We start from the raw sequence: 21507 nt of genomic DNA, 5'->3' as shown, positions 1-21507 counted from the left end.
AAACTGTTTCCCATGAGAATACAGACTAATAATTCTGACATTATCATATAGTCGTGTATCACATAACATTTCCGTCAAGAACAGACTACATGCCAGACACCAGTGTTTCATGCCTATAATCCTGGCTATTCAGGAAGCTGAGATCTGAGGATCATGGTTCAAAGCCAGCTCCAGCAGGAAAGTCCATGACTCTTATCTCCAATAAACCACCAGAAAACCGGAAGTGGAATTGTGGCTCAAATGGTAGATCACCAGCCTTGAGCTGAAGAGCTGATGGACAGCACCCAGGTCCAGAGTTCAAACCCCACAACTGACAAAAAAAAAAAAACCAGACTGCATCTATACCATCATTGTCCTGTAAGATTAGAACACAGCTGAAATGTGTTAGTGGTATCATAGCTATCCTAACATTACTCTTGTTTGTGATGATACTGGTATAATGAAGTACATTGTGATGCCAGCCATATAAAGACACAACACAAGCAACTATGCAGAGTACATGATACTTGGTAATAATAACAAATGCCTTGTTTGTGTATTTACTACACTGTACTTCCTTATTTTAGTGTACTTCTACTTACAAAGAAAAGTTTACCATTTCTGTTTACCATGTCTGTTAGGTAGCCATGTCAAATAACTGACCTATACTGTAAAGGCTTTTGCAAATTCTCTTCATGATGTTTATGCAATGACATCATTGGCTACATTTCTCAAACTGCATCCCTATCTTTAAATAGTGTGATTGTACACATGTACTACAACAATTACGTAAATGTTGGAATGGGAATGCACAGATCAACAAAGGAAGAACAGAATAATGCATGTGGTAATGGCTTACAGATGGAGATAATAATAAAAACCAATGTTTAGCTTAATGAAGATAAATATAGTTATATGACTTAGTAAATGCATGTATATTTTCTTGGCCTGTCACCTGAGAGGATCTAGAATCAAGGACACTCAATAGCACTGAGTGTATTTACTACACAGACCTGTGTTTCTAATACAATTCTCCATTAAATAAAACCAGGACTCCCTGCAGAGATAACTAATTCTTGTACTGAGGCAGAATACTATAAAATATACCTGATATATCTTATGTTTCCAGAAAGTAAGAATGTGCTAATAGACAAAGGTAAACCAAAAATCGGTGATGGGAGTATATCAAGGGGACACAAGACTCACTCCATTGAAAGAAGTCCCCATGGCCAAAACTGGGACTGTTTGATCAACAAAAAAATTGAAAGTTTTATAATAATCCAAAGTATAATGAGATCTGAGGATTGCAGTTCAAGCCAGGCCAAATAGGAAAGTCTGTGAGACTCTTTTCCAATTAACTACCAAAAACAAGCCTGAAATGGAGTTGTGTCTCAAGTGGTAGAATACCAGTCTTGAGTGGAAAAGCAAAGGGATAGCATCCTAGCCCTGAGTTCAAGCCTTAGTACCAGCATGCATGCATGCACGCACGTGCGCGTGCGCGCACACACACACACACACACACACAAATTCAATAAGATCTGTACTGAAAGAAGTGACTGACTAAAAAATACAAGAAACAGAGGGCTGGGAAGGTGGCTCAGTGGTAGAGCGCTTGCCTTGCATGCATGATTCCCTGGGTTCGATTCCTCAGCACCACATAAGCGAAAAAGAAAAAAGCCGGAAGTGGCACTGTGGCTCAAGTGGTAGAGCGCTAGCCTTGAGCTGAAGAGCTGAGAGACAGCGTCCAGGCCCAGAGTTCGGGCCCCACGACCGGACCAAAAAAAAAAAAATACAAGAAACAGAAAACAGATATTCTATGTAAAAATTCCAAGTAATTCTGTCCTTGATTAGGTAAAACTAAATCTCCTACTCCCCAAATGTGGGCTATATGAGGCTCCATCTTTATAAGTCCAAGAACACTGAAAGAAAAAAGTGAGTAACTTAAAATGGAAAAACCTGATAAACACTATCTCAGCTAAGTGACTGACTACAAACATTATTAACCGGTTAATAAATATGTACCCTTGATATGATATGATGGGAATGGCACTTCACTTCTCTCATGTTCCTCCCAAAGAACACAAAATCCCAATCTAATCAGGAAAAACATCGAATTCCAACTGAGGAACAAAATTCCTGGTTAGTGAGCAAGACAAGAGCAGCTAAGAAACTACTGTAGTCAAGTAACACCCAATGAAGGCATGATATCCTGGGTGGGACCTTAAACAGGAAGAGAACATTAGGGAAATCCACCACTGGTGCCTGGTACTGCCCTGATTCAATGTATCTATACAAGGTGGCACAACCATAGACCCAGGACACCCATGACAGGCACTGGCAGAGCTCAGAAAATGAAACGGTCAGTAGAAATACTTGCAAATTTGGAGAAACACATGTATGCTTTTGAAGCATACATGTAGAAGACATTTGGATATATGGCAATATTATTCATGGCTAAGATCAGTATCTGATCACCCAAATCCTCTCGAATAGCAAAAGTGATCAGAGGATTCCAAAGTTGAAGGTAGCCTAGTGGCTTTTTCAGTAAATCCCGTCACTTCCACAGCTACAGTTAAGTGAATATGAATAACAGTTAAGTGTGCTGTAGGAAATGTGCTGGCAATTTGGGGCCAGCTCATTGAAAAAAGAGAGCCAGGAGTAGAATAAAAAGACATCACTTCAGACTTCCACAATAATAAAAACAGTGAGGCTGGATCTGTAGAAGGAACAAAAACCACGTGTGCTATACTGCTTCTTCTACATCTTCAGGGAATCATCACAACACTCAAATAAATAAATAAATATTAAAAACAAGAATGCAAACAGCCGGGCATTGGTGACTCACTTCTGTAATCCTAGATACTCAAAAGGCTGAGTTCTGAGGATCACAGTTAGAAGCCAGCCTGGGCAGGAGTCCCTAATAAAGTACAAAAATAAGCCAGGTGGGGGAGCTGTGGCTCAAGTGGCAGAGCACTAGCCTTGAGCAAAAAAGCTCAGGGACAGTGCTCAGGCCTGAATTCAGACCTAGGACTGAGGGGGGGGGCAGTGGATTGATCTGCAGTTAAATAAACAAACAAACAAACAAATAATACCCAGAGCTATTAGAAAATTCAAGCCAGGCACTGGTGGCTCATGTCTGTAATAAGCTAATGAGGAAGCTAAATCTGGGGATTGTAGTTCAAAGCAGGAAAGTTCACAAGACTCATCTCCAATTAAACACACACAAAAAAAAGTCTGAAGTGGAGCTGTGACTCAAGTAGTAAGTAGAGCATTGGACTTGAGGGGAAAAAAAGCAGGCTAAGGGACAGCGCCCAGCCCTCAAATTCAAGCTCCAGCACTGACACACAAATATTCCCTGTTGTCACTATATTTGATTTTGGTACACTGGGTATGTATATTCGTTTATCTGAACTAGGGAAGGGAAGGGGAACAACAAAATGGTGAGACAAAGAACAAGTAGGGACATATGCAACAGCAATACTCACAAGACAATATGTTGGAAATGATCTGTACAACTTGGGGGGGTAGGGGAGGGGGAGGAAAAGAGGGAGAAAACGAGGGAGGGGTTAACAAGTTAGACAAGAAATGTACTCACTACCTTACTTATGTAACTGTAACCCCTCTGTATATCTTATGGAAAATAAAATTAAAATTAAAAAAGAAAACATTAATAAGGAGGGCTGGGAAGGTGGCTCAGTGGTAGAGCGCTTGCCTTGCATGCATGAGGCCCTGGGTTCAATTCCTCAGCACCACATAAGCAAAAAGAAAGAAGCCGGAAGTGAGGCTGTGGCTCAAGTGGTAGAGCGCTAGCCTTGAGCTGAAGAGCTGAGGGACAGCGCCTAGGCCCAGAATTCAGGCCCCATGACCGGACCCCCCCCAAAAAAAAAACAAAAAAAAACCCTCATTAATAAGGAAACCTTCAGAGCCTTGCTTCCCCTCTCCCACCTCTCTCTGACCACAATGTTTCTTTCCATATTTTATGTTCAACTATCTTCCATCATTCTTTCACTTACTGGGATCTCTAGGACAAACAACATTCTACTTTTTTCTCCAATGGTCAATCCTCTCTTTTCTTCACTTCCCTTATCCATGAGTTGGTAATACTCTTTCTAATACCCAACATTTGCTTTGGCCTTCTCTGTTTCATTACATCCACTCAACAGAAAACCCATACCTGGATAGACCCTATTTTCTTTTCTCCATGCATACAGCTAAGGCCTCCTGGACACAGTCACACAACAAGGCAGAGTGGCTTTCTTGTAAATACCTGCTCCTCCAACTCAAATGTGTCCCTATTTACAGCTCAGCAATGCTAGTGCATTTCCTTGGTCAATTCATTCTTCCATTCTCAGTGACTATTTTATAAATCTTGTCTTACTTTCCTCAAAATTCTTAATCATCTGTGTAAGCCACCCTCTAATGTAGTTCCTAATGATCCCTGCTTTCTAGTTATCACAATACTGGGCCGACCCTGCTCACACTGTACTATTGTATCAGGTTGGTCAATATTTCAGAAGGAATAATGAGATGTTACTTCCAAGACTAGATTGTGTGTGTGTGTGTGTGTGTGTGTATGTATGTGTGTGTGTGTGTGTGTGTATGTATGTGTGTGTGTGTGTGTGTGTATGTATGTGTGTGTGTGTGTGTGTGTGTGTGTTGGCTTCCTTGCTCACAGCTCATGCTGTATTGCCAGCCTGGCTTCATGCTAATTAATTGGAAATGGAGTCTCATGGATTTTTCTGATCCCCTCGCCCATTGTCTTATAATCTGCATCCTATTATCTCAGCCTCCTGAGTAGCTAGGATTATAGCTGTGAACCTCTAGATCCTGAGATTCAAGTTTAAAAGGACTCTGGCTTCCCTCTTGATACTCTCAGCTCACTCAATCTGGGGAAATCTATGGTGTGAACTGCTCTAATGGGAGGTAGGAATCCTCTCCTGCTGACAACCATGGGAGCAAGCCTGCAGGGGAACTTCCACACACAGCTACCTACTCAGTGTAGTGGTAGCCAACAATGCTACTACAACCTTCTGAGAGATCCTTCAGCCAGAACCACCCAACAAAGCTACTCCAGGACTCCCGTCCTTTGGATACTCCTGACCTTTGGGATGTTTGCTGTTTTAAACCTGCTGTGTTTCAAGGTAATATGTTACATGATGGATACAAATGATATACTTCTCTAATTCACTCTTAGAAGATACTTTTACCCACTACCTCACAGGTAAAAACAGAATCCAGGAGCTCCATCTTACAGATGCACCTTCTTTTCTTTTCTTTTTTTTTTTTTTTGGGGGGGGGTCCGGTCTTGGGGCCTGAACTCTGGGCCTGGGTGCTGTCCCTCAGCTCTCCAGCTCAAGGCTAGCGCTCTACCACTTGAGCCACAGCACCACTTCCGGCTTTTTTGTTTTTGCTTATGTGGTGCTGATGAATCAAACCCAGGGCTTCATGCATGCAAGGCAAGCGCTCTACCACTGAGCCACCTTCCCAGCCCGCACCTTCTTCTCTACTTGCCCTTTTCTCTTCTGTACCAACAAAACAGCTGTCTCTCCTCCCAATGAGGGCCAATTCCTCTTCACATGCTTTGGATTCCATTTCTCTCTAAATTCTCAGAGGCTTATACTACTTACTGTTTTCTTTCATATTCTCAGGTTCTTCCTTTCAATTGCGTTTTAAAGTCTCTATTCACTCATATGAAAGAGAGAGAGAAAGATGGAAGGGCTGGGAGTATGGCTCAAGTGGTATAGCACCTGTCTAGCAAGTACAAGGCCCTGAGTTCAAACCCCAGCACTACCAGAAGTTGATTCAGAGAGATGGATAGGTAGATGGATGGATAGACAGGGAGAGGGAGGGAGAAAGACAATAGAAACTGACCTCCTTACCTCATTTAAACTTCTTCTTTTTTTTTTTTTTGTTCCGGTTATGGGGCCTGAACTCTGGGCTGGGCGCTGTCCCTCAGCTCTTCAGCTCAAGGCTAGCACTGTACCACTTGAGCCACAGTGCCACTTCTGGCTTTTTTCTTTTTGCTTATGTGGTGCAGAGGAATCGAACCCAGGGCCTCAGGCATGCAAGGCAAGCGCTCTACCACTGAGCCACCTTCCCAGCCCCTAAACTTTTTTTTCCTCTAATACGATGTAGAATAAACTGCTTTTCTCCTCTTAATAAAAGAGGAGTTTGTGGTACTGGAGATGGAACATATGGTCTTGTACATACAGTGTTAATGCTATATGGCTGAGTTACATCACCAACCCTTTTTTAAAACTTTATTTTATGACAGGACCTCATTATGTTGGCCTAGAGCTTGGTATCCTCCTCTTGCCTTAGCATCACAAGTAACTGAGATTACAGGTATGCACCCATCATACCCAGTTGAGGACAAAAAATTTTATCTTTGAGGTTGGCAGAATGGTAGAGGATTTCTTTTTGTTGTTGTTGTTGGTTATGGGGCCTGAACTTTGGGCCTGGGCACTGTCCTTCAGCTCTTCAGCTCAAGGCTAATACTCCACCACTTGAGCCACAGCACCATTTCTGGCTTTTTCTGCTTATGTGGTGCTGAGGAATTGAACCCAGGGCCTCAGGCATATGAGGCAAGCATGGGGATCTCTATCATATCAATCTGTCACTTTTAAGCAATAAACAGAAACTTAAACAGCACATAATAGAAGAGAAAAAAAGTTAAAGTACTTGTTTGTTTTACCCAGAAGAAAATTTTACATAAAGGCCTTATTGTCGCCCACACTCCCAACTGTATGAAAATCTCAATTAAAAATGGCTTTTCAAAACAGAACACAAAGGATACAAATGCTCCTACCACAAATGTTGGGATAAAGACATGGTTCTGGAAAGTAAACAGCGTGAGCCCCATGTAGGAAAAGATGAAATTCTCTGCCAGGAAATTGAGAAGCTCGAACAACTGCAATGAAATCGTTATAAGTTAGTCCAGTCAATAATTTTCACAATTTGAAAACATGCGCATTACTAATACAATGAAACAGACTCTTGATATACAGAGTTTATACATGTAACTGAAAATAGGTGACTCAAAGGGATTGAATGTATGGATGTCATTTCCAGTCCTACCAAAAGAGATATAAATGTTGCGTCTTCACTCCCCTTCCCCAAATCCCTACTGTCAGTCATTCTTCCTCCTCCAAACCTGGGCAAATTTTCTTTCTTGAATGTTCCTTGTGTCCCTTGCCATTGCTTTACTTTCCACTCACCATGCTGCAAGAGGATGCTAAATGGTAAACCTGACACCCCCATTTCCCACCTCCAGCTTATTAGTCTCTCTAGAAATGACAATTTCTGTGTAATTCCCTCTCTACAAGCTAGATTATCCCATTTTACTTTATCCAGGCATAGTGCTGCAGAGCCAATCTCGTATCACTAGCTTGTTGCTGACTGCACTTTTTCTCCCGAGTCTTAGTCCACATTTAGTAAGTAATCTTTCCAATGACAGGGATTCTGTACTCAGCTCCCTTCTCAAACATTAGTAACATCAGGGGTCTGAGGCTTGATGAATGAATGAAGGCCCTCCATAGTTACATCCCTCTAGCCATGGTAGCTATCTATCCATGCTCTTTCCCACAATAGGAAGGAGAAAAAGAACCTAATCTTAGTCAGAGTCCCTTGCATTCCCCGCTTGCTAGCTATGTGGCTTTGGGCAAGTTATCTTTTCAAAGCAGAATTGGAGGGGCTTGGAATATGGCTCAGTGGTACAGTACTTGACCACCGTGTACGAAGCTGCAGAACCAATCCCCAAACTCACATACAAAAAATGCTGTGCTGGCTTACTACCCAACTATGAGGGAAAAAAAATGAAAATAAGTATACATTTTTCTTTAAATGACTTAATACACTACTATTTGTATTTACTTATTTCATGGAATAGCTATCTGTTATCTAGGTTTCCTATGTGTCTAATTCTATACTAAGCACTTTCCATGGCATTGTCTCATTTTAATCTCACCACTCCAAAGTAGGTACTATTATCTGCATCTTAAAGAGAGCAAAACTGAAGCACAGAGAAGTTGTGTGCTCTTGTCACACAACCAAAAAGTAGTGGGTAACCTGGTGGCTCACATCTTTAATCCTAGCTCCTCAGAAGGCTGAGCACTGAGGATTGCAGTGCAAAGCCAACTTGGGCAGGAAAGTCCATGAGACTCTTATCTCCAATAAACTACCGAAAAAAGCTGGAAGTTGAGCTGTGGCTCAAGTGGTAGAATGCTATCCTTGAACAAAAGAAGCTCAGGAACAGTGCTCAGGCCCCCCCCCCCAAAAAAAAAGTCAAACAAAGGATTTGAAACAATATAGAGCCTTGATTCAAATCTACTACACAGGGGTTTTCAAACTTCCTGTGCAGGGGAAGAGAGTAATTTCTTTCTTAGAGTCTCACTACATAGCAAAAGCTGGCCTTGAGCTTGTGATCCACTGGCCTCTTCCTCCTGAAGGCAGAGATTATAGGTATATGCCATCCTATCTGGACAGAGAATGAATATTTGAGGCTTTGCTGATCACAGGTCTCTGTCACAACTACCCAACTTTGCTAGCCATAGCTATACATTTAAAAATAAGTCTAGTTAATTGCCAATAAAATCTATTCATGGACATTGCAACTTGAATTCTATATAACTTTCATGGTTTACAAATTCTCCTACGCATTTCCAAATCCTTGGGATGCACCATTTCTTCTGTGATAGCATCCAGCAGCTTAAACTTCAAACTATTTCCCTGTTTCTCTGCCATTTCTCGTATGACATATGATCCCAAGCACATAATCCAGGATTTGTTATTTGTATCAGTTTTCTGTGTACATGTTTCCTATCACCAACAAGATCGAAAGCTTTTATCCTGTTGGTTTTTTTGGGTTTTTTTTGGTCCGGTCGTGGGGCCTGAACTCTGGGCCTGGACACTGTCCCTCAGCTCTTCAGCTCAAGGCCAGCACTCTACCACTTGAGCCACAGTGCCACTTCCAGCGTTTTTCTTTTTGCTTATGTGGTGCTGAGGAATCGAACCCAGGGCCTCAAGTATGCAAGGCAAGCGCTCTACCACTGAGCCACCTTCTCAGCCCTATCCTGTTGGTTTTATGCCCCTGCTTTCTCGCTAGAAAAATGCTGAAACTACAGCTGGTTTTCTTCTCTATACTCAGTGCACTGAATTCATTTGCAAAAATGATTTGTAATTTTTAATGTATCTGCTTTGATGGGAAACCTTAATTTCTTTTGGAGAGAAAGTATGGGTCATAAACTAAATTTGAGGATCCAAGACAATGTGGAAAAAAAGGAACTACTTAACTGTCCCTGCTTCAGCATTGGTCCCTTCTAGGCTCATGTCACTATTCTAATCATCTGGCAAAACTGAAAGCTACTAGTTATCGCTAGGATCCTCATCTGGAATGCATCTGTTTTCTATTTCAGATAGTACATTTTACTTGCATATTTGTTCCATTTTTCCTAAAACTGGAAAATTTTATGCTTATTTCCTTCATAATTCTTTTTAAGTACACTGCACCATTACCATTTAATACCTGGCCAATGACACAGTCCTCTGAGGTTGCTGGCAATAGTAAGCTTTGCAGGGCCTGCATGAAGACTGAAAGAAGTCAATGTTCTGTGTATGGACCAGGAGATTAATAGCTAATCTTATCTTCATTATACAACAACAGTTCTATTCAACCTAGAATGAGTTTGCAAAGCATTACTCTTTAAATTCACTGAAGAACAGGATAATACTAGAAGAGGAGGCTAACTGATTGGCTATGGGAAGCATATTAATATAGCCTCTGATTATTCTGTTAAGATAAGGTATCCCCATCAAGAGGCTTTTACCCTACTAATCTCATCCACTTGTAGAGTCAAAAGAATAGTACACTTTTCCTGAACTGGATTAAAATTTTTTCTAAGTTGAAAAAACGTGTTTTGCTGAAAGAAAAAAAATATTAATAATTATAGCTTCTCTTACCTGTTTTGTTCGGTGCTGAGATTCTGTGGACAAATTATTGTATGTATAATGTGCTTGTGTGATACCACAAAACAATACTGCAACCACACCTACAAAGACAGTAAATTTCAAGTTCCCATAGAAGGATGGTTCACAAAATTTATACTTAGGCAGATTTTACGCATAGTATTGACGTTTTCATGTACTTTGTTGACAGAAACCATTTTCACTGGAAATCTGTTTTACATTCTAACATGAGGACCTAAATCCCAAATATAACAGTATGTTCAAATATGAGGAACTGATCTACCTGTGGAGTAGCTCTCTAGGTTATTCCCTGTAAAGGTTTATAATCCAAAGAAGGAAGTCACCCACCTGTGAAACCCCAAGCTTCAGCCAAGAGGAAGGTACTCCAGGACATCAAGAAGAACAGGCCTGTCTCCAGCAACTGGAACTCCCGCAATTTAGTGAACTTTGTCACGTAGGACTGTTAAGCTTGGTAACAAGATCTCAAAAGACAGAAATGGGACTACAAAAACAATAGTTGAAGCAAGGCAATCATGAAGGGTAATAAGGCTGTCAAGCATACCTAATATAAAAGTCACAAAGTAAGCCAGACATTAGTAGCTCATGCTTGTAATCATAGCTAATCAGGAGGCTGAGACCTAAGGATCCCAGTTCAAAGCCAGTCCAGACAGAAAAATCTGAGAGACTCTTATCTCCAATTAACAGCAAAATGCCCAAAGTGGAAGTGTCACTCAAGTGGTAGAGTAGCAGCTTTGACTGAAAAAAAGCTAATGCACAACACCCAGGCTGAGTTCAAGCCCCAGTACTGGCACGTGCGCGTGCACGCACACACACACAAACACACACAGTCACAGAGTAAGAAAGCAATGAAGTTTAGAACTCTTAGAATGAGCCCCTTATTACTAAGGGATAGGCTGCAGCTGCATTCCTGTAAGTCTCATAGCTTAGCTGCTCCTTCTGTATTACAGGGATGAGATACTCTGCCAGAAAAATACCCTGCCAGTAAAAAGTAGGTAACAGGGAAAAGCAAACAGATTGGATACAAAACATGCCAATGCTATTAATTTGTGGCCCAAAGCAAGTCAGCTTCCGTAATTAGAGCAATTTTTACTTCACCTTCTAAAACATCTGTGATGTAGAGCATTCACCCCATGATGAAGCAATGGGCATTTCACTCATTTCTATTAGTTTAAAAAGCATGTATTGGGGGGTAGTTGTGGAGGAGGGAGGGAAGGGATGGTAGGGGGAAACAAAGGAGGAGGCAACAACGCTCAATAGGAAATGTACTCATTACCTTGCTCATGTAACTGTAACCCCCCTGTACAACATTTTTACAATAAATGAACAAAAAAGTATGTATTGGCTGACAGTGGGTAGAATGGTGTGTGCCAAGTTGCAACAGACCTCAGGCTAGAATCTAGTGTCACTTCAGGAACTATGTACTACCACAAAATGATGAACAAGATAAACTTCCTACCCTCAAGGCACCTGTTAATAGCAAAGAGATACCATCTGTACTGGCTACCTTCAGAACCATTTTACTGCCCTTTACGCCTCCGTTCAGCTATAAAAAGCCACAAAAAAAGTCCATACCAGTGCAAAGTTGAAGTACAAACCAAGCAAACTAAGATATTCTTAACAAAGAATCATGCATTTTTTTATATGAAAGTATTAAAAGAGGGCTGAGGCTGTGGCTAAGAAGGTATAATCCTGACTTTCATTCTCACCTACAATTCTAGTTCCTTAGTAGGCAAAGAGTAAGAGAATCATAGATCAAGTCTAGCCTGGGAAAAAGCTGATTAGATCCCATCTCACCCAACAGCTGAACACATTAGCATGTCTCTAATTCCAGCTACAACAGGAAGCTAAATAGAGAATCATGGTACAAACCAGCTGGAGCAAAAAGCAAGACTATGTCTTAAAAATAACTAGAGCAAAATGGTAGGGGTAGAGGCTTGGCTCAAACAGTACAGCCCCTGCCTAGCAAGTGTGATGCCCTAAGTTCAAATCCTGTTGCCACCAAAGTATTGAAAGATTATAGCTGGAAACTCTTTAGAGATCATCCACTCCTATTCATTTTTCCTAATGTTCCTATCCTCTAATTTCCTACATTGTAATCTAAAGAAGCAGAGTATAAAAGTTCCTATCACATTTGTATCTGCCATAATAGTGGAAGCGCTATGGAGGCAAGGACCATATATGGCTTATTTATTTTTGACATCACCTGGCATGTAACAGGAAAACAGGAAATGTTTTCTGAATGAATACAAGAATGACTTGCCCAATGTTTCTCATAGCTAGCTAATAGCAGTATCAGGACTACAATCTAGGCTCCCAGGCCAGGGCTGTGGCATAAAAAGTTTAAAATTGGGAGAAAAGGACTAAAATCCTATACACTTTCACTCAGGAACCATAATTTGTTCATGTGGCATTATAATCATATATTGTTCACAATGCAAAGTCAGCCCTGACAGGAAAGTCCATGAGACTCTCATATCCAATTAACCACCCAAAATGGAGAAGTGGAGCTGTGGCTCAAGTGGGTAGGGCATTAGTGTTGAGCAAAATAAAGCTGAGGGACAGTGCTTAGGCCCTGACTTCAAGTCCCAGGACTGGCACAAAAATAACCCCACACTCAAAGGGATACCATGACTTGCCATACAAGTTTTGGAGTATCAAGCATTATGGTACATGCCTGCTATCTCACCATTCAGGAGGCTAAGCCAAAGGGTTTGAAAGCTTGAAAGTAGCTAGATTATGCCCCCACAACAGTTTTAGGGCACTGAGCCCTATGCATAAAAAGGAAATTCTTTAATTTAGCAAAGATTATTGCTTCATATTTTCAGACCAAATACTTGGTTCTAATAATAATTCTAACATAATTCTCTTTACAGAACTAGGAGAAACTGCAGATGATAGGGTTCAACTACTTCATTGGGTTAACAGGAAAAGATAAATATAATCAAAGGATATTAAAGCAGTCACCACTCCAGTAGCAGCACCCATCGCAAAAGATCCACTGAAGATCCCAAGGAAGATCCCGATCGACTTGAACATAGCTGTAACATCAAAGGTGTGACTGTTGTCTCCAGCAGGCTGGTACGCCACTATTGAGCTACAAAAAACAGAATGTTCTTAACTCTAGGAGACAATTTTACTTTAAAAAATTATCTAGTTTAGATCATAAAGATAAAATCAGAGCAAGAGAAAAAACTCTCAAATCTTCAGATGAAGAAAATGTTACCCCAAATTCCTGGAGCATATCCAACTAGCAAGCAAACTAAGCTTTTCTTTTAATGACAATTTCAGGAGACAGAAATTTTTTTCTTCCTCCTTGAACTGTCGGGTACTATTCTTCTGTGATTCTATTGAAGAGTTACTTGTACTGAGTGCCCCAAAGCACTAACATACTAACAAACTAATGAAAAACCTTGCTTTTTCAAGAAGAGGCATTAATATAAGGAATATTGTTTAGTTCTCAACCCAGTTTTATTTTGTTTCTCTTATAGAGGAAAAATGAAGACTAAAGTACCTTTCCAACTTTTAGAATAATACAAAGGGCCAAATGCCTGCTATCTATTCACTAACTGAAATAGACTTTTATAAGAAAAAGGGCTCCAAAGGCCCTCCAAGGAATTAGAATTCACTCAATAGTACTTTGAGCATATCCAGCTGCATCCTCCACCCCAATTTTCTGAAAGAAAGTCACTCTGCATCAGACTAAGACAGGCAATTACAGAAGACACTTTTCATCTCAACCTCCCAGTCTGCAAAAGCTTCTTTTATAACAGCCACCCAAGGAAACTGACATAGCTGAGAAAATCGCTATTGCCAACTGTACTTAATATTACTAACTCTGCTCTCATTTCAGGTAATTGAGGGACCAGCATTACAAAACAAGTCCAGACTCAAAGGCATCAAGCCATGTCAATGAAAAGAAGGAAAAACACATTCCCAGGAATATAATAAATTCTCCCTATAATCACTTCAGTGCTTTCTTTTGAGTAAAAAACAGCATGTATACCAAGTTCTCCTATCTCCCAGGTTAAATTTTTAACAAATCTAAGACAAAACTAAAATTTCCTAATTTGTTTCTATTTTATTGCAGTACAGGACTAACATAAGTTTTTTATTCTGGATTGAATATTTTAAATCCTGTGTTTAAATGTTTAAAGTGCCAGAGGACCTGATATTTTTTGATAAATAAGAAATGGCTTTTACCATCAGGCCCTGAGTTCAAGCCCCAAAACGACAAAAACATTTTTTTGACATTTTGGATATTGTCATGTACAACATTTAAGTGATTAGTGTGTTTATCTCAAAAGGATCATTTCCTACTCTCCAGCAAGGCAATGGGCAATCAGGCTATGCAAACCAAAGTGATGGATGTAATGATTAACTCTAATATAAGAAAAACAAATTAAGCTACAATGTGGTATTTCTCAATTAGAAAATTACCAGGAATATTGCTATTAAGAATTAAGAAAGGGGGCTGGGAAGGTGGCTTAGTGGTAGAGTGCTTGCCTTACATGCATGAGGCCCTGGGTTCGATTCCTCAGCACCACATAAGCAAAAAGAAAAAAGCCGGAAGTGGTGCTGTGGCTCAAGTGGTAGAGCGCTAGCCTTGAGCTGAAGAGCTGAGGGACAGTGCCCAGCTCAGAGTTCAGACCCCACGACTGGACCCCCCCCCCAAAAAAAAAAGAATTAAGAAAGAAATCGTTCAAATCATTTTCTGTAAAGTTTCATTCTCTCACTCTGTTTGAGACATGTTGAAATAGGAAGAGGCAAGGGCTGTCGCTTTTTAGCACCCTTCTTCTTCATTATGTATCCATATGTATACAACAAAGCTCATACTCAAAATATTTACTTTTTCCTTTAACATTAATCAACTGCTCCTAAAGTTTGTAAGAAATGGGTCCCTTTATGAATGAAAAAACTAAGACATAAGGATTATTAGTTTACGATATGACAAAATCAGAACAGATCTTTCCAATGCAATCTCTCAGAGCAACGAAAAAGGAACATTTATTGGTAAGATGTTTAGACAGTAGAATACAGTAAGTATCTAGGATAGGGAACTGATGCTGAAAACAACTGCTTCTGCCTTATTCTTTTCACTTAGTCATGCTAGTGATCTCACCTGTATCTATATACTAGAAATCTAATGAGATTTATAGCTTCATTTTTTTTATGACCAGTAACTTTTTTTTTGGCCAGTCCTGGGGCTTGAACTCAAGGCCTGAGCTCTGTCCCTGAGCCACTCTGTACTCAAGGTTAGCACTCTACCACTTGAGCCACAGCACCACTTCCAGCTTTTTCGGTTTATGTGATACTGAGGAATCGAATGCAGGACTTCATGCATGGGTTTTGGATGACATGACATTTTGGATATTGTCATGTACAACATTTAAGTGATTAGTGTGTTTATCTCAAAAGGATCATTTCCAATTCCGCAATAAGGCAATGGGTAATCAGGCTATGCAAACCAAAGTGAGTGATGTAATGATTAACTTTAATACAAGAAACACAAATTAAGCTACAATGTGGTATTTCTCTATTAGAAAATTAGCAAGAATATTGCTAAGATTGTGAGAAAACAAGACACTCTCATAATTCTTTTTATTTGGTGTCAGTACTAGGGCTTGAATTCAGGGCCTTGCAGTCTTTGTTAGCTTTTTCTCTCAAGGCTGGTGCTCTAACACTTAAGCTACAACTCCACTTCCAGATTTTTGTTGGCTAGTTGAAGTTAAGAGTCTCTCAGCCTTATCTGCTCAAGCTAGCTTTGAACTAAGATCCTCAGATTTTAGCCTCCTAAGTAGCTAGGATTACAGTCCTGAGCCACTTGTACCCAGCTTAAAACTTCCATAATTTAGTGGTTAAAGTATAAAATAATATAATTTACCAATGTTAAATACAATTACTAATGTATTTGTTCTTTAAACCCATCAGGTCTTTTAAAACTTTATTCTATCATATATGTATACATGTAAAAACTGAAAAAAAAAGTTTAAGGTTAAATGCTGAAGCATCATTTGGGATGGCAAAAAAAAAAAAATGAAAACTCTCCAAGTATCCAGCAATCATAGACTGAGCAAATAAAGTATGGTATAGATCACAAACAGATTATTATATAGTTGCAAACAATAAGAAAATTCTCTTTTCATATAAGAATAGAGGGGTTGGCAGCCTGGCTCAGGTGGCTGAGTTCCAGCCAATAAGCAAAAGGGTCAGATACCATGTTCGAATTCTGGTCTCACACACACAATGAAAAATATGAGAAGAGGGCTGGGAAGGTGGCTCAGTGGTAGAGCGCTTGCCTTGCATGCCTGAGGCCCTGGGTTCGATTCCTCAGCACCATATAAGCAAAAAGAAAAAAGCCAGAAGTGGCACTGTGGCTCCAGTGGTAGAGTGCTAGCCTTGAGCTGAAGAGCTGAGGGACAGTGCCCAGACCCAGAGTTCAGGCCCCACAACCAGACCCCCCCAAAAAAAGAAAAATATGAGAAGAGTGCCAGAACACACCCATGTTAATTCTCTCTGTCTCTCTGTCTCTCTCATCTCTCTCTTTCTCTCTGTGTCTGTCTGTCTGTCTGTCTGTCTCTTTCTCTCTCTCTCTGTAGGCTATTCTCAAAATAAGAAATGACTGAAGCAGGAAGATGTTAAGTTTGAGGCTAGTTTGGACTACACAGCCAGACTCTGTCTCATTAAACGAAAAAGTAAAATTAAATGATGGACTGCAGATGTCCTTCAGTGGTAGAACACTTTGTTAGCCTGCACTAGTTCCTGGTTTCCACCTCTAGCACTACAAAAAAAAGATATGGTCAAAAGAAATGGAACAATGAAGCTTATTGAAATTGGCTTGAGAAGGAAGAGGGGAGGGGGCTAGAGGGAGAATGACAGAGGGGAAAGTCTGGAATACATATATGGACATGTCAAAATAAAACTCCTGAAATAAGTAACTGATTCTAATAAAACGCGGAGAAAAATGCAAATTCTCTGTAGGTGAAATCCTTCACTGAGTAATAGGGGAATATAAAATACAATGGATACACGCACGCACGTGCCCGCACGCGCGCACACACACACACAATGTCAAATTAAAGTACACTAATAGAAATACTTGCAAAAAAAGAAAAGTCAAGGGAATAAATGTGTCTCAATGAATAAGATGCCAACATTATCAGTGGAAATGTCTACATTAATTAAATATTGTGTGATTATAATACAATAAAGCATGGAAGAAAAAAGAAAGGAAAGGCAAATACATATTCATATACATGCTTACATTTGGATAAATACTTGTCTGCACATGAACCAAATATATCTAGCTCTAAGGGGCCGCAAAGTTTATAAGAATAAGAATATGACTTTTCTGTATAAATCTTTGAAAAGTTTTTATTTTTCTACTATGTGGATATATTCTCTGTTCAAAAAGTTAAATCTGGGGCTGGGAAGGTGGCTCAGTGGTAGAGTGTTTGCCTTGCATACATGAGGCCCTGGGTTCTATTCCTCAGCACCACATATGCAAAAAGAAAAAAGCCGGAAGTGGCACTGTGGCTCAAGTTGTAGAGTGCTAGCCTTGAGCTGAAGAGCTGAGGGACAGCGCCCAGGCCCAGAGTTCAGGCCTCAGGACTGGACCCCAAAATAAAAAAGTTAAATCTAATTTTAAAAATTGTTAGCTGGGAGCCAGTGGCTCATGCCTTAACTCAGCTACTTAGGAGGCTGAGATCTGTGGATTGCAGTTCGAAGCCAGCCCCAGCAGGAAAGTCTGTGAGACTCTTATTTCCAGTAAACCAGCAAAAAGCCAGTGGTAGAGAGCTAGCCTTGAACCAAAAGGGTCAGAGACAGAGCTCAGGCTTTGAGCTCAAGCCCCAAGACCAACAACAAATAAAAGAGAATGTATTTTTGCCTGATAGGGGGAATCCTTGCTCTTACTAGTGTTTCTTATTCATAATACATTTTATTTAATACATAACTTTCAGTTCCTAATATCCTCACATGTAACATTCATAATATAATAAGAAAATAAAAACTTACGAAGACAGCACTATTGCAACAGCATCATTGAGGACACTTTCACCAAAAAGAAGTGCATAGAGTTCAACATCAACTTGAAGCTCGTGAAATATGGCAAGAACAGTCACTGGAAAGTAAAAGAACCAAGAGTATTTAGACATTACAAATGTATCATATTTCTCTTCAATAGCTAAGTGGACATTACACATAAATTCATTTACTCCTTTTTCATATTTTCTTACTGTATTAAATAGGTAGTGATTGTGTCAATGTTTTTCTCTGTACATGCAACATCACTTTCTCTTAAAAACACCTGAAAAAAAAAAACACTAAGATGGCCTACATTCTTCATCTAAACGTTAAAATTTGTTTTTGTACATTTCTTTTCCATAAAGAATATAGTCAAGAATTTCTTATAGAGTAGGGAATCAATTGCTAATGAAGAATAGTATGGGAAGCATCCCCTTGTGCTGATGAAGTGTCTCAAGTGGTAGAGTGCTTACCTGGCAAGTACAGGGCCCTAAGTTCAACCTCTAGTTCCAGAAAGAAATGAAGGAAAGGGAAAGGGGAAGGAAAAAGAAAAGGGAAAGGGAAGGAAAAGAAAAGCATCTCATATAGCAAACGTATTTTTTCGTATGAAGGTAATACGGCTTGAATTCTGGGTCTAAGCCTTGTCCCTTAGATTTTTCACTCAGTTCTGATGCTCTACCATTTCAGTCACATCTCTACTTCTGACTTTTTGGTGTTTAATTGGAAATAATAGCCTTAGGAATTTCCTGCCAAGCTAGCTTCAAACCATGAGACTCAGATCTCAGCTTCCTGAGTAAGTAGTATTACAAGCATGAGCCATGGGCACCCCAGGAGCCTTACAATACTTGTATTTTATTTGCAAATTACAAGCATGTCAGTTTACCAAACACTAGGAAATGAAAACACAAGTTTAATTTCTGGCTAGGGTAAAATTTATGAACAGAATTATAGCTGTCATACATATTTAACTAAGGAAAAAGCCAACTATCAGTATATTACAATTTGAAAAAGGAAAAAAAAGGGCTGGGAAGATGGCTCCATGGTAGAGTGCTTGCCTTGCATGCATGAGGCCCTGAGTTTGATTCCTCAGCACCATATAAGCAGAAAAAGTCATAAGTGGTGCTGTGGCTCAAGTGGTAGATCACTAGCCTTGAGCTGAAGAGCTCAGGGACAGTGCCCAGGCCCAGAATTCAGGCCCCACAACCAACAAAAAGAAAAAAAACTTATTTTTAAACTGAAGCAATTATATTAGTTCTTTAAAAAAAATAAGATTGAGAAGTTGTATTATAACTTTAATCGCTGAATCACATATAGCTCACCCAGTAAAAAAAAAACCCAAGTAGAATGAAAGAGGAGAGTTTTTTTTCAAATACAAAGTATCAAAACAGAAACCTTGAATTTTAAAAGATAATTTCTACAACAAAGCACTGCAGCTGGAGAACACTGATACCAAAACTTATCAAGAGAAAGGAGAACAGGGGGTTAGAGAAATTCTGAAGAATTTTGATAATAAAACCCATGTATGGTTCAGCCTTCTAGAAAGTTAAAAAGTTAGCAAGATTGTGGGCTAAGGGTATGGCTCAAGTTTTGGAGCATTTGCCTAGCAAGTACAAGGTTCTGATTTAAAACTCCAGTACCACAAAGGAAAAAGGAAAGAAGAAAGAAAGTTGCCAGGCTTTAATCCTAACAACTCAGGAAGCTGAAATTTGAGGATCACAGTTCCAAACCAGCCCAGGCAGGAAAGTCTGTGAGACTATCTCTAATTAACTACCAAAAATCCAGACATAAAGCTATGGCTCAAGTAGTAGAGCAGTACACTTGAGCAAAAGTAGCTCAGGGACAGCACTCAGGGACAGGGCTGTGAGTTCAATCCCCAGGACAAAGAAAGAAAGAAAGAAAGAAAGAAAGAAAGAAAGAAAGAAAGAAAGAAAGAAAGAAAGAAAGAAAGAAAGAAAGAAAGAAAGAAAGAAAGAAAGAAAGAAAGAAAGAAAGGAGGGAGGGAGGGAGGGAGGGAGGGAGGGAGGGAGGGAGGGAGGGAGGGAGGGAGGGAGGGAGGGAGGGAGGGAGGAAAGAAAGAAAGAGAAAGAGAGAGAGAAAAGAGAGGGAGGGAGAGAAGGAGGGTGAGAGGGAGGGAGCAGGGAGGGAGGGAGGGAGGGAGGAAGGAAGGAAGGAAGGGAGGGAGGGAGGGAGGGAGGAAGGAAGGAAGGAAGGGAGGGAGGGAGAAGAAAAAGAAAGAGAGGGTCTGGGAAGGTGGCTCAGTGGTAGAGCGCTTGCCTTGTATGCATGAGGCCCTGGGTTCGATTCCTCAGCACCACATAAGCAAAAAGAAAAAAGCCGGAAGTGGCACTGTGGCTTAAGTGGTAGAGCCCTAGCCTTGAACTGAAGAGCTTAGGGACAGCGCCCAGGCCCAGAGTTCAGGCCTCATGACCGGACCCAAAAAAAAAAAAAAAAGAAAGAAAGAAAAGAGAAAAAAAAGAGAGAGGAGAGAGAGGGAGGAAAGGAGGGAGGGAGGATAAGAAAGAGAGAGGGAGGAGGGAGGGAAAGAGGGAGGATGGAAGGAAAGAAAGAAAAAAGAGAAAGGAGGAAGGCAGGGAGGGAGAGAGGAAGGAAGGAAGGAAGGAAGGAAGGAAGGAAGGAAGGAAGGAAGGAAGGAAGGAAGGAAGGAAGGAAGGAAAAAAAGAAAGAATGTCAGAATTGGGGCTAAAGGAGAGGTTTTAAGTGTGGTTCAAGTAATAGAGCACCTCCTTATTAAGCACAAAACCCTAAGTTGAAATCTCAATACCACCAAAAAAACAGTAGCTTTCATAATTCAAAAAATTACAACTTTCCAACTTTATCTAAGCAACTTATTTTTGATAATGTTTTATAATTTTCGATAAATGATATTCAGGCAATATCTTTACCAAAACAAAACCAGAAGGTTTAAGTAATGTAGCCAATCCAATCAACAATTTTTTTTCATAGGCTTTGAAATGTTCAGGAGCCTTCTTCCATTGAAAGAATGTAGAGCGCCGGGCGCTGGTGGCTCACGCCTGTAATCCTAGCTACTCAGGAGGCTGAGATCTGAGAATCGCGGTTCAAAGCCAGCCCAGGCAGGAGAGACCGTGAGACTCCTATCTCCAATAAACCACCAGAAAACCGGAAGTGGCGCTGTAGCTCAGGTGGTAGAGCGCTAGCCTTGAGCTGAAGAGCTGAAGGACAGCGCCCAGGCCCAGAGTTCAAGCCCCACGACCGACAAAAAAAAAAAAAAAGAAAGAATGCAGAAACAAGAGACCACCGGTTCTTCCAAAGCCCCCTTTACCTTCCTATTTATAATATGAGCAGCTACAAACAAGAGGACAGCCTTGGGAATCTTTAAGGAAGTAATCTGTCTAGTTTTTAAATGTTTTTGATTATACAAATGTCTGTCAAACAGCCCTCTGAGCCAACATTTAAACCCATCTTTCATCCAGTACAAAACACACTTTTCTCCTTTTTTCATCAAGCCCTGTATTAACCAGTTAACACAAGAATTCAAAGATA

At 40.3% G+C, this 21507-nt stretch overlaps 1 protein-coding gene across 2 annotated transcripts in view; it reads right to left on the bottom strand.

Annotated features, from left to right (window-relative positions):
• The window catches only part of Slc9a6 (solute carrier family 9 member A6), a 68366-nt gene that overhangs the window by 27618 nt on the left and 19241 nt on the right, over nt 1–21507 (bottom strand). For both annotated transcript variants that reach the window (XM_042697508.1, XM_042697507.1), the window contains 5 exons: nt 17977–18082; nt 12916–13057; nt 10291–10396; nt 9937–10025; nt 6776–6889 (listed from right to left, as the gene is read on the bottom strand). In XM_042697508.1, the coding sequence (XP_042553442.1) occupies nt 6776–6889; nt 9937–10025; nt 10291–10396; nt 12916–13057; nt 17977–18082 (557 nt within the window). The remainder of the gene's footprint in view (nt 1–6775; nt 6890–9936; nt 10026–10290; nt 10397–12915; nt 13058–17976; nt 18083–21507) is intronic.

This window comes from Dipodomys spectabilis, unplaced genomic scaffold (assembly GCF_019054845.1).
Source record: "Dipodomys spectabilis isolate Male_0828 unplaced genomic scaffold, ASM1905484v1 ptg000221l, whole genome shotgun sequence".
Taxonomy (NCBI): Eukaryota; Metazoa; Chordata; class Mammalia; order Rodentia; family Heteromyidae; genus Dipodomys; species Dipodomys spectabilis.
Note: the sequence above shows the minus strand (reverse complement) of the source record. Positions and strands in the feature narration are given on the sequence as shown.